Source organism: Microcaecilia unicolor, chromosome 3, assembly GCF_901765095.1.
Source record: "Microcaecilia unicolor chromosome 3, aMicUni1.1, whole genome shotgun sequence".
Classification (NCBI taxonomy): domain Eukaryota; kingdom Metazoa; phylum Chordata; class Amphibia; order Gymnophiona; family Siphonopidae; genus Microcaecilia; species Microcaecilia unicolor.
The window spans coordinates 142,680,415-142,694,755 of NC_044033.1; the positions used below are offsets into that span (position 1 = coordinate 142,680,415).

Below are 14,341 nucleotides of genomic sequence, written 5' to 3' on the forward strand. Positions count from 1 at the left end.
ATGACTTTCTAATTTCCTCAGGAGTTGTTCATGAGGTACTTTGTCAAATGTCTTTTGAAAATCCAGGTACATAATATCGACCAGCTCACCTTTGGAGTGGAGGAGTAGCCTAGTGGTTAGTGCAGTGGACTTTGATCCTGGGGAACTGGGTTTGATTCCCAGTGCAGGTCCTTGTGACTCTGAGCAAGTCACTTAACCCTCTGTTGCCCCAGGTACAAATAAGTAAGTACCTGTGTATATTATGTAATGTTGTAAAAACCATAGGCGGTATATCAAGTCCCATTGCCCCTTTATCCACATGCTTACTCACCCCTTCAAAGAAATGTAGGAGATTGATGAGGCAAGATTCTCCTTGACTAAATCCATGTTGGCTTTGTCTCATTAATCCATGCCTATGTATATGCTCAGTAATTTTGTTGTTTATAATAGTCTACTATTTTTCTTGGTACTGTTGTCAGGCTCATGGGTCTAATTTCCTGGATCATGTCTGGAACCCTTTTTTTTTTGTTACATTTGTACCCCGCGCTTTCCCACTCATGGCAGGCTCAATGCGGCTTACATATTGTATACAGGTACTTATTTGTACCTGGGGCAATGGAGGGTTAAGTGACTTGCCCAGAGTCACAAGGAGCTGCCTGTGCCTGAAGTGGGAATTGAACTCAGTTCCTCAGTTCCCCAGGACCAAAGTCCACCACCCTAACCACTAGGCCACTCCTCCCCTCCCCTCCACTCCACTAATTTCCTGTATCACATCTGGAACCCTTTTTAAAGATTGTCCACACTCCAGTCTTCCAGAACCATGCTTGATTTTAAAGATAAATGTCATATTATTAACAATAGCTCTGCAAGTTCATTTTTCAGCTGTATTAGCACTCTGGGATGTATATCACCTGGTCCAGGCAATTTGCTATTCTTTTTAATTTATCAAATTGCCCCATTACATCTTCAAGGTTTATAGATAATTGTTAGTTTCTCTGACTCTTCATCATTGAGTACCATTTCTGGCACTGGTATTTCTCTCAGATCTTCCACAGTGAAGGCCGCAGCTAAGAATTCATTTAGTCTCTTCACTAAGGCCTTGTCTTCCTTGTGTGTACTAGCTAAGGAGTCCGTATTTTACCAGGCTGCGTTAAGGTAGTAATGCACATTATTTGCCAATTAACATATATTAAGTGGCAATAAGATGCATTATTTGCCAATAACACAGCTTAACATAAAAGTATTTTACCACAAGACACTTTAAATAATGGGCTGTGAAACATGAAACTGTGTACAATGCAGCTCATCGTTATGCAAAATGAACAATACTACTTGCTTTAAACCTTGTAAGCTGCTTTTTTCATGAAAAAACAACACTTCAAAAAGTGGTGCTATCACTCCTTCCTGGGAGCATTGGGTCACAAATGTGTGGCCCCATGCTACTAGGGAGTGACTTAAAGGATCCCTTATTTGGCAGCCTGGCTTGTACAGGTAGTACTTAAAGACTACCGCTGGAGGTCTTGGGGCTGTTGTTTTGAATCAGGGAGCCTCTGAGTAGAAGCACCTGGGCATTGCAGAATTGCTTCCTCCTCCTCCCCCTACTATTCACCAGGGAGATAACCCTGTAGGTGCTGGTAGAGTGTGGGGATAGGGGTCTGGGAAGTATTTTTTAAAAGGATTAGAAGTTTGAAGTGCAAGTGTATTTGGAAAGGGGGATCAGGGGTAAGGGAGTTCAGGATGATACTTGAAAAAGGATCATGGGTGAGAGATTAGAGGTTTGGGGGTCCAAGTGTTATTTTAAAAGCAGATTTGGAAGATGGAGGCTTGGAGGATACTTGACAATGGATCGAGGGGTAGGATTCCCACGTTAGATTCGTTATCTTTGCATTGCTGCAGCCAGAGATTTGCAATATTCCCAGCTGCAGCAGTAGCACAAGAATTCACTGACGTCTGGTATTAAAGTATGGTAGATTAGTGAATCCTGTTGTAATTTGTTTTGTAGTAAAATGACACAACAACACATTGTTTTATTGAGGAGGGGGAGAGTTAGTAAACAGGGGCCTAAGATTTGTATGGAAGCTTGGATAAGCAATATTTGTGAGATGAAAAATTATTTTCATTTTGCAGCCAGAATTCATACTGTAGCTTTAAACTGCTTAAGATGGACCGTACAGGCCTTTTTCTGCTGTCACTTACTATGGTACTATGTTATGTAAGACTATTTTAATCTTTCTCTAATTATAACTTTTAGGTGGTTGGCTTTAAGAGGAGGCCATTGATACCTTTACCTGGACTGTACCAGTTATAATATTTGAAGCATCTTTCTTTTTCTTTTTCAGTGCTTTGCTGAAATTTGGGATAGTGCCATCTACCTCGTATTACCAGGTGGGAGACAGTCTCTTAATATTGCTCTGTTGAGGAATGGCACATTAGCCCACTCTATTGCCATGTGTTGGTTCTGCTCTCTGGTCTGACTTGGAATGGGGATGTTTTGGAAACTATGTTCACAGTTCCTGGCCAAGGACTGTTCTGCCATGACTGGACTTGGACTAAGTTACTTGGGGAGAAGATATAAGATAAATGAGGAACCTCAAATAGTAGACTCGTGATGCCTTAGCACAATATAGATAAAGGGAAGGAGGATGGAATTTGATATACCGCATTTCTGTGGTTACAGTCAGTGGTTTATATAGGTACTTGTTTTGTACCTGGGTCAATGGAAGGTCTTTTTACTAAGCCATGGCAAAAGGTGGCCTGCGGTAGTGTAGGCACATGTTTTTGGTGTGTGCCAGGCCAGTTTTTTACCACATCTGGGAAAAGGGACTTTTTTTTTCAATGGGCTGGGAAAAGGGCCTGTAGTAAAATGGAAACCAGTGCTCGCCTATTTATGGCCTGAGCTCTTTATGCCACCCATTGATCTGGCGGTAAGGGCTCATGTGCCTCATGTGCGGTGACCAGTCGGCGCATGCCAACTGCCAATTAATGCCGAAAACTCTGCATGCGGTAGGAAATATTAATAATAAAAAAAAAATTGTCCTAGCGGTATAGATACACGCCAAATCTGAACTTACCACGGGGGGGGGGGGGGGGGGGGCATGGGTGTGCTATGCTAGCCTGGCGGTATTCTCGTTTTGGCATGCACTGCACGTGCCTAGAGCCTACCGTGCCTTTGTAAAAGGGCCCCTAAGTGACTTGCTCAGAGTCACGAGGTGCTACAGTGGGAATTAAATCCGGCCCCCCTGGTTCTCAGGCCACTACACTAACCATTAGGCAACTCCTTCACTCTGAATAAGCTGCAAGGGCGAGAGAGCAGGAGGAAAACTGCTGGGCTACAAAAAGTAGTGTTCTATAGTGCTCAGTTACCTATAGATGACATAAGCTGCAAGGGCGAGAGAGCAGGAGGAAAACTGCTGGGCTACAAAAAGTAGTGTTCTATAGTGCTCAGTTACCTATAGATGACATAAGAATTTTGGGGATTAATTTTTAAATAAGGCAAGCTGTGTGAGCAATTTTATTGCACCTGTTTTATGCAAATTTTCAAAGAAAAAGTATGCATGCTTTCTTTATTTTGCTCCCATTATCTGTGCGGGTGGCGGAAAGAGGGTCAAACAGCACATGCATTTCAAAATCCAGTGTGTAATGCCCTGGAAAAGTCTCCACATCCTTGCATATGTTTCATATTTTGTAAAAAAAAAAAAAAATACAATTCAAAATGCATTTAAATAGGATTTTTTCACTGAGCTGCACCAAATACTTTATACTTTCAAAGGAAAGAAATGTCCAAACAATTAAATAAGAATAAGAAACCAAAATCTCTTGATCTCATAATTCTTCATACCCCCTGGCAGCAGTAAGAGCCATGAGTCATTTTGAATGTTTCTACCAACTTTATACAGCAGGTTAGTAGAATTTTTGCCCATTCATTTTGGCAGAATAAGTCTTTGAGGCCCCGATGCTCAAAAGCAAATGAGAGCGCTAGAGGCCATTAGCACCAGACTAGCACCTGTATTTGTTAGCGCCAAATGCTCAGACGGTGAGCGTGTGAAACAACAAGCTCACCAGCTCTGAGTGCAATGAGCATGCAAATGCATGCGAAACAGGTCATTCCATAGCCCTTCCCAATGCTCAGTGGGCAGTGCACCAAACAATTATTATTATTATTAACATTTGTATAGTGCTACCAGATGCACGCAGTGCTGAACACCTGACATAGAGAGACAGTCCCTGCTCAATAGAGCTTACAATCTAAAAATAATACAGACAGACAAGACAATTAAGGGCGAGGGAGTACTGGGTGAGAAGGAACAAGGGGAGGCAATTGAGTAGTAGCTAGGAGCCAAAAGCAGTGGTGAAAAGGTGGGTTTTCAGCATAGATTTGAAAACAGGTAGAGATAGAGCTAGACGTACAGGCTCAGGAAGTTTATTCCAGGCATAAGGAGCCGCGAGGGAAAAGGATCGAAGCCTGGAGTTAGCAGTGGAGGAGAAGGGGGACGACGAGAGATTTGTCCAGTGAGCGGAGATCACGGGGAGGAATATAGGGAGAGATGAGAGTGGAGAGGTAATGGGGAGCTGCAGAATGGATGCACTTAAAGGTCATCAGTAAGAGAAGTTTGAATTGTATGCGGAAGCGGAAGGGGAGCCAGTGAAGTGACTTGAGGAGTGGGCTAGTGTGGGTATAACGATTTTGGCGAAAAATAAGTCGTGCTGTAGAATTTTGGACAGACTGGAGAGAGATGGCTGAGAGGAAGACCAGTGAGAAGTAAATTGCAATAATCCAAACGAGAGGTGACAAGGGTTTGGATAATGGTTCTGGTAGCATATTTAGAAAGGAAGGGGTGGATCTTGCTAATGTTGTAGATAAAGAAACGACAGGTTTTGGCAATTTGTTGAATATGCGCAGAGAAGATAGAGGAATCAAAGATGACTCCAAGGTTACGAGATATGAGAGCCATTAACAGAGAGAGAGAATGGGGGAAGAGGGGAGGTGGATTTAGGGGGAAAATGAGAAGTTCAATTTTAGTTATGTTAAGCTTCAGATGGCGTTGAGACATCCAAGCAGCAATGTCAGACAAGCAGGATGGAATTTTGTCCTGGATTACGGTTGAGATTTCAGGGGTGGAGATGTAGGTATGAGAGTCATCTGCATAAAGATGGTATTGAAAGCCATGAGATGAAATCAGGGTACCAAGGGAAGAGGTATAGATGGAGAAAAGGAGGGGTCCAAGGACAGAACCCTGGGGGACACCAACTGAAAGCGGGATGGAAGTTGAAGAGGAACCGCCAGCGTGAACACTGAAAGTGCGAAGTGAGAGGTAAGAGGAGAACCAGGAAAGAACAGGGCCCTGGAATCCAATCAAGGATAGCGTATCAAGGAGTGTGGTGTGGTCAACAGTGTCGAAAGCAGCAGATAGGTCAAGAAGGATAAGGATAGAATAGAGACCTCTGGAGTTAGCCAGCAGCAGGTCATTAGAGACTTTGGTAAGTGCAGTTTCAGTAGAGTGAAGAGGGCGGAAACCAGATTGGAGTGGGTCAAGAATAGGTTGAGAAGAAAGGAAGTCAAGACAGCGGCGGTGAACAGCGCGTTCAAATAATTTGGAGAGGAAAGGAAGAATGGAGATGGGGCGATAGTTGGAGGGACAGGTAGGGTCAAGTGAGGGTTTTTTAAGGAGTGGAGTGACAACAGCATGTTTGAAGGCCATAGGAACAGTTCCTGCGGCAAACCCTACACCAGCTCAGAGCTGGTGTTAGGGTTGTGCCGAGCAGAAGAGGAATAAGGGAGATCCATTTTTAAGTGCATGGGGGGGGGGGGGGGGGGGCAGCGGCGTCCATTTTGGGTGTGAGACCTTACTGCCACTAATTCATTTAGTGGTAAGGTCAGATTGTTTTGTTTGGTTGGGTCAAATTGACATGCCTAACTTCCCAGGTTCTCAGCTCACTGCTGTAACCTCTAGATCACTCCACTCAAAGCATGAGCTTGCAGTCTCCATTTTTACTTGCAACATGCTACTGATGCTACACCCAAAATCAAGACCTGCAGTTTTCTGTACACAACTTGTGGAGAGGTGAAGTGTGGAGGAGACAATGAATGAAGATCCTGGGGGGAGGTGGGTTATCGCAGGGAAAGAGTGAATGTGATGGGAAGGGGGTGATTAAAAGAAGTAAATGGGATCCATGGTAGGGAACCACAAATGTAAATTTGCCTAGGGTTCAATATAGTGTTAATCTGGCCTTGCATGTTTAAGGGTAGAGTATATTGTGCAGATGAGTGAATCTTCTAATTTATTTTTGACTTAGCACTTGTCTTTTCAACAGTAGCTGAAGATGAGTTACATTCAATTATTCTAGGTTTTCTTTGTCCCCAGAGTGCTTACCATCTAATTTTGTACCTGAAGTAGTGGTGGGTTAAGTGATTTGTCCATGATCACAAGGAGCAATATTGGGATTTTCCTCCAATGCATTTTGAATTATTTTTAACAACAGAACCTGCAAAATTTACAAGGGTGTGAATTCTTTTAGAAAGTACTGTACATGTGATGCTTTTTTCCCCATATATAAACATGTCCACAGGAACATGTCTGTTTATTGCTAATAATTGTGCACAGTATGGGAATGAATACTCTTAGGCTACATTTACTGAGTAAGCTAAAGAGGAAGGTTTTAGAACAATGCTATCAGAATTGGATTATTGCCAATTTCTTCTATCTTCGATATCTTCAGGTAGTGCAAAATGCCATTGCCTGTGTAATTACCAGGTTCCAGCACATTACTTCACAACTAGTCAATTTACAGTGGTTACCTGTTGAGTCAAGTGAAGTTTAAAATCTTGCTTATTATCCATAGATCTTTAATTTGATTTTAATTACTTAATATTCTGCTTAGTACAAATTGAGTTTTAAAGCGGTTTACAATAAAAACATAAATCAATACATATATGTCCAAACCAAATAAAACCAACAATAAAATGATTTCATCAAAATTAAATTAACCCATTAGTGCCCACTGTTCCTATATGTGGGAACAAATATGGGAACACTGGACACTAATGGGTTAAATGATCAACAGTCAACCTAATCTAAAATTAACTATAATATGTCTATAATCCAATAAAAGCATTCTTGAAAATCCATGATTTTAGTTTCTTACGAAACCCAAGGTAACTGATTGAACTACTCACTTCAACAGGTAAAGAGTTCCATAAGTGAGGTACAATATAAAGTTCTTGTAGAAGTTAGTTTCACAACTTGAAGTGAAGGAAGCTCCATTATGCACCTCAGTGTTTAGCTGACATTTTGAAAATATATAAGCCATCCATGTTGTTAAGGTCAGACGGTTTACCTATAGCGTCCTTGAGGAAGGTACACTTTGAGGAGATGAAGCAATGTACATTTTCTTGCAGGCCCTAGGGAATGGAACATCCTTCCTGTTGGCTCTAGCATCTGAAAAGAAGTGAGATAATTACATTCTAGATTTTTAGTTTTAGTTTTTCTTAGTAGTGGTTAGTTATCGCCTTTAAGAAGATAAGTTTATTGAGTGTAATTTACAAAATCATTTTGCTTCTGGATTATTTTTTACTGTATCAAATTTTATGTTTTAATTTTTATTTTCTGTCTAATTTCAGATGAAAGATATCGAGGCTGCTATTATGAATGCATATGGTGTGATGCCCAAGATTCAGTGCCTTCCACCAGACCATGTGAGATTTTTCTTTGTTTGTTTGAATTTGTTTCTAGAAATTAAGATTATCTGTATTTATAGCCAGGGCTTAGTTGGACGTGGTGCAGTTATCAAAGAAATTTCATCTTGCCAAAGAATTGCAGTAAATATTCACCTACCACAGCCATCTTGTCTTGTGCCTTTACCATAACTGTGCCACTGGCATTAGCTGCCAAACCATTCCCTCATCACTGTTGCTGTTCTGGTTACTGGTTTGCTGCTGATTCCTACTACTTGTTTGCCATTGCCATAGATAAAGCCCAAAGCCATTGCTTTTTTTTTTTTTTTAAATCATTTATTTATGCATTTTGCAAAATTGTACAAAACCTGTTTAAAACATCACTTTTCTCCAAAATATAACATTCTAACATGCATACATAGTCTCCTTTTCTGATTTATTACCCATCGAATGTCTTCTGGCATTTCTCCCAACATCCCCCCCCCCTTCCCACCCTCCCCCTTGCTGAGTATGTGGCATTAGGATTCCATAGAGGTTTCCCTCCAGGCTGTGTAAGATTCCCAAGTCTTTAGGTACTTAGCCATACGTCCAGTCCTCATAGCTGTGAGTTTTGACATCAATTGAATGTACTCCAATTTTTCTAACACAGTAGATATATCTGGCAATCTCAGCTTCCTCCATGCTGCTGCTAATACTAATTTGCCCGCCACAAATGTTTGGGTGGCAAATTGATGTATATGCCGTGGTACCTTGGGCGGCCGAAGATGTAGCAAACAGTATTCCATTTTCTGTTGATATTGTATAGCAGTCACTGAACTGATAAAGTCTATGATACTTGCCCAGTATCTTTGTGCATATAGACATGACCACCAAACATGAAACATATCCCCATCTTCCCCACATTCTCGCCAACAACTTGCCGAGCTTAATCTGAACATTTTAGCCAAGCGGGCGGGTGTATAGTACCAGCTATATAATATTTTATGTCCATTTTCCACCATCTTGCTGGACACCGATACCCGAAGCAGGGACTTAAACATCTGTGCCCATTGTGGGGGGTCATATGTTGTTCCTATTTCTAGCTCCCATTTTCGTGTATAATGTTCCACTGGACACTCCCTTGCCAACAGAGCTCCATAGATTCTAGTGATACTCCCTCGACCACCCCCGCCCGTCATCCCCTTTTCCAGCTGTGTTTCTGTTAACTCCAGTTCCTCTCCCGCAGTTCGTTTAAGAAAGGTTTGCACTCTATGGTAATGAAAAGCCTCTAGCGGGGAGAGCCCAAAGTCCTGACATAACTCCTGATATGTGGGGATCGTCTCTTCATTACACATTTGTCCCAATTCACACAATCCCAATTCTTCCCAATCCTTGTATATTCTATCGTATCTGCCCAGGCCAAATTGAGGGGCAAATCTAAGGTAAGTGTGTTGAAAGTAGGTGCGTTCTGGAAAGAACTGTTCCCTGATCTTGCTCCAAACAACCAAAGGCCACTGTAGGAGAGAGGGGCTTCCTCTAATTACCTCCCTAAGTGTACGTTTAGGCAACCATAGAATTGCTCTAAGTGGATACGGACTTAACCAATGTTGTTCTATGCTAACCCATAACTTCTCTGTGCTCTGATACCAATTAGCTAATAGTCTAAGGTGTGCCGCGCAATGATAATCATAAAATGACGGGACTCCCATACCTCCTTTATCTCGGGGTTGATACATCGTATCCCGCCTCACCCTGGGTGGTCTTTTTCTCCAGATAAAGGAAAAGACTCTACCCTGCAAGCCCCTAAAGAAGCTATCTGGTATCTCTATTGGTAATGCCATAAACAGATAGAGCAGTTTCGGAAGTATGACCATCTTGATAGCATTGATTCTGCCTACCCATGATATTGTCAATCTCTCCCATCGTTCTATTTCCTGAAATAGTTCAAAGCCATTGCTTTTAAAGGTCTGGACTGCTACTACCTCCTTCCAGCCACCAGTGCAAAAGGACATTAGATGGAGTGGCTGGAGAAGTGGGTAGAAAAGGATGGGAAAGGAGAGACCTGGAATTAAAACTGAGAGATAAAGCAGAGGTGAAACACCTGGAGGTGGGAAGTTGAAACTGAAAAAAGAAGGGGAAAAACGGAGTAAAGGCATAAAAACATAAGAAGTGCTATGCTTTGATCTCAACATCCTATCCCTGACACTGGCCAGTCTGGACTACCCTTTTTCAAGTTGTATTTATTATGTAGGCCAAAACCATCACCTTCAGAAACTTTGTTGGTCTTGACTTTAATTGTTCATGGGACTTCCGGTTGACCATATGTTTTAAATCCTGAGTAAGTTAAAAAATAAATTATATCCACTTAAGTGCAAGGGTCTGGGACCAAAGAAATACATGCACTTAACCGGAGCATGCACTTAACCGTTGTGAAACAAAGAAGCTTGACATCTGATAAACATATGTACAGTACTGTTTATTATACGTACAGTATAACTGATGTTATACAGTCTCCATTAAGTGACGTTAGGCTTACTTGAAGTACAGTCATAATCTTCTGTGCACTCTTGTGTCTGTGAGTTCCATAGACTATGTCTGCCAGACGGTAAAAACTGTCATAGCACTGACATCCAGTGGCCTTCAGATAGGCCCACACGGTGTTGAGACTCTCCAGCGCTCTTGCAAAGTGACAGGAGGTTGTTGAATTTCATCAGCATGTGCCTCGCTGCTCATTTCATCATCTGTTTCATCATCAGCCATTGCCTGCGTGTAGGCGCATATCTCGACATCAGTGCTGTCGTCAGCTGTTTGTAGATCGTAATCAACAGCTACATAGTGATGAAACTCAGCTTCAGTAACACAGGCTGGGATGTCAATAGCCTGTTCATCTGACGCGTTTTCAACAGCTGCATCTGTTTCATCCCTCTCCACATCCCTAACAAAGCTTGCCCGCTTGTAGCAATTCACAATGTTTGCCAGTGTAACATGATTCCAGGCTTCTTTCTGCATATGTAGGGAATAGATTACGAGCCAGTTCAACAGCACATTTATCTTTGCCAGTCTGGTCATCCATAATGCTCATCAGATGACGTAGCACAAGAGCCCAATAATGTTGTTTGAAATTGGCTATTATGCCCTGATCCATAGGTTGGATCAGAGAGGTTGTGTTTGGTGGCAGGAAGACCACCTTGATGATAGACAGCCTGACATCATCACTGTGTGCAGCACAATTATGACAAAGCAACAAAATCTGACGCTTTTGTGCCCGCATTCTAGTGTCTAACTTCTTTAGCCACTGCTTCCAAATTTCCCCAGTCATCCATGAATTTGCGTTAGCCTCGTATGACACAGGAAGTTGCTTAACATTCTTGAAGCAATGGGGCTGTTTGCTCTTTCCAGTGACAAGTGGTTCCAACTTCTCATTCCCATCCATATTGCAGCAAAGGAGGATCGTCAGTCGGTCCTTCGACGTTTTACCTCCCGTAGTTTCGGCTTGTTTGAATGCAAGTGTTCCATCAGGAATCACTCGCCAGTAGAGACCGTTTTCGTCAGCATTGAAAATGTCACGAGGTGCAAACTCATTCAAGGTGGTAGGAAGAACTGAAACAACCCAATTTTCAGCACCAAAGTCATCAGCGTCTTGTTTTTCACCATGCTGTTTCTTGAATTTTATGTTGTTCCTCTCCTTCCATCTTTCCAACCATCCAACAGTGACTTTGAATTCAGTTAGTCCAAGACTTTCAGCTAGCTGATTAGCTTTCTCCATAAGCAGTGGAACTGCCCTGCTCATGACTCGAGAAAACCACCGAAGAAGAGCATCTTCTACCTCCTCAGCTTTTCCCACCCGTTTTTGTTTCCGTTGTGGATTTGTATTGTTTTGCCAGTCTTCCAGAAGCTGGTCTTTCTGCTTCAAGATACGTGAAATTTGACTGTGATTGACACGATATTCTTTAGCAATAGATGCTTGACTTTGTTTGTTTTCTAATTTTTTAAGAACTTCTATTCGTTCAGCCAGTGTTAAAGTCTTACAGCTGCGCGACAGTGACAACCCCAGTGTACACTCTAACAACATTCTTTCGCTTATTCTGCCTGTGGCAGTTAAATGGGCGGTAAATTTGAAATCTCGTTGGTTGTCACGCGCCAATCGGCTTCCATATTCCGTGCGCGCGCTTATGCGGAGTTTTTCCTGCAGAGGAGCAGTCTTAAACCATGCATATAAGCGAATCTTGCACTTATCAGTGGTGCGCTAAACTGAAGTTTGTCCCATAGAAATTGATGGCGCCAAATACGGACTGAGTACGGCATGCAGGTTAAACAGAGCATGCGCTTATTCGACATGCACTTAAATGGACGTGCACAATATATATTATATATATATATATATATATATATATATATATATATATATTATATATATATATGTATGTATGTGTATATATATATATATATATACAGTGGGGGAAATAGTATTTGATCCCTTGCTGATTTTGTAAGTTTGCCCACTGACAAAGACATGAGCAGCCCATAATTGAAGGGTAGGTTATTGGTAACAGTGAGAGATAGCACATCACAAATTAAATCCGGAAAATCACATTGTGGAAAGTATATGAATTTATTTGCATTCTGCAGAGGGAAATAAGTATTAATCCCTCTGGCAAACAAGACCTAATACTTGGTGGCAAAACCCTTGTTGGCAAGCACAGCGGTCAGACGTCTTCTGTAGTTGATGATGAGGTTTGCACACATGTCAGGAGGAATTTTGGTCCACTCCTCTTTGCAGATCATCTCTAAATCATTAAGAGTTCTGGGCTGTCGCTTGGCAACTCGCAGCTTCAGCTCCCTCCATAAGTTTTCAATGGGATTAAGGTCTGGTGACTGGCTAGGCCACTCCATGACCCTAATGTGCTTCTTCCTGAGCCACTCCTTTGTTGCCTTGGCTGTATGTTTTGGGTCATTGTCGTGCTGGAAGACCCAGCCACGACCCATTTTTAAGGCCCTGGCGGAGGGAAGGAGGTTGTCACTCAGAATTGTACGGTACATGGCCCCATCCATTCTCCCATTGATGCGGTGAAGTAGTCCTGTGCCCTTAGCAGAGAAACACCCCCAAAACATAACATTTCCACCTCCATGCTTGACAGTGGGGACGGTGTTCTTTGGGTCATAGGCAGCATTTCTCTTCCTCCAAACACGGCGAGTTGAGTTCATGCCAAAGAGCTCAATTTTTGTCTCATCTGACCACAGCACCTTCTCCCAATCACTCTCGGCATCATCCAGGTGTTCACTGGCAAACTTCAGACGGGCCGTCACATGTGCCTTCCGGAGCAGGGGGACCTTGCGGGCACTGCAGGATTGCAATCCGTTATGTCGTAATGTGTTACCAATGGTTTTTCGTGGTGACAGTGGTCCCAGCTGCCTTGAGATCATTGACAAGTTCCCCCCTTGTAGTTGTAGGCTGATTTCTAACCTTCCTCATGATCAAGGATACCCCACGAGGTGAGATTTTGCGTGGAGCCCCAGATCTTGTCGATTGACAGTCATTTTGTACTTCTTCCATTTTCTTACTATGGCACCAACAGTTGTCTCCTTCTCGCCCAGCGTCTTACTGATGGTTTTGTAGCCCATTCCAGCCTTGTGCAGGTGTATGATCTTGTCCCTGACATCCTTAGACCAGCTCCTTGCTCTTGGCCATTTGTAGAGGTTAGAGTCTGACTGATTCACTGAGTCTGTGGACAGGTGTCTTTCATACAGGTGACCATTGCCGACAGCTGTCTGTCATGCAGGTAACGAGTTGATTTGGAGCATCTACCTGGTCTGTAGGGGCCAGATCTCTTACTGGTTGGTGGGGGGATCAAATACTTATTTCCCTCTGCAGAATGCAAATAAATTCATATACTTTCCACAATGTGATTTTCCGGATTTAATTTGTGATGTGCTATCTCTCACTGTTACCAATAACCTACCCTTCAATTATGGGCTGCTCATGTCTTTGTCAGTGGGCAAACTTACAAAATCAGCAAGGGATCAAATACTTATTTCCCCCACTGTATATAACCTTCAGTACTTGATTTGATGTTTGAAAACTCCAGTGATTAATCTACTTAAGTGATGATGAGGTAATGTGATCTATGGGGACAACAACGGTATGAATACCGAGTAAACAACAGTGGAGAGACTATCAGGCTCATTTTCAAAAGAGATAGACGTCCAAAAAGTGACATAAGTCAGCATTTGGACGTTTATCTCACAGAAACGTCCAAATCAGTATTAGCAAAACCAATTTTTGGACAACTTTCTCTGAAGTCCATCAGAATGATGTCCAAATCCTAAGGGGACGTGCCAGGGGTGTGTTTAAGGCGAGACTTGGTTGTTCCTAAGACATGGACGTCTTTCAGCAATAATGGAACAAAACAAAGCCGTCCAAGACTAAAACATAGACGTTTTGAGCTAGACCTGTTTTTATAGCGAATAGCTGCAGTGGGAATTGAACCCACTTCCCCAGGATCAAAGTCTGCTGCACTAACCACTAGGTAACTCCTCTATTCCACACAAGAGGTGTCCCAAATGCCCAGGTGACCACTGGAGGAATTCGGGGATCACCTCCCCTTACTCCCCCAGTGGTCACTATCCTTCTTCAACCCCAAAAAATGTGATTAAAAATATTACGTACCAGCCTCTATGCCAGCCTTAAATGTTATACTCAGGTCAATTAGA

The 14,341-nt window shown here is 42.5% G+C and overlaps 1 protein-coding gene across 2 annotated transcripts in view; it reads left to right on the forward strand.

Annotated features, from left to right (window-relative positions):
* Positions 1 to 14,341, forward strand: part of LOC115465727 (ribonuclease T2-like) — a 100,165-nt gene that overhangs the window by 82,189 nt on the left and 3,635 nt on the right. For both annotated transcript variants that reach the window (XM_030196421.1, XM_030196420.1), the window contains 2 exons: positions 2,319 to 2,364; positions 7,598 to 7,672. In XM_030196421.1, coding sequence (XP_030052281.1) covers positions 2,319 to 2,364; positions 7,598 to 7,672 — 121 coding nt within the window. The remainder of the gene's footprint in view (positions 1 to 2,318; positions 2,365 to 7,597; positions 7,673 to 14,341) is intronic.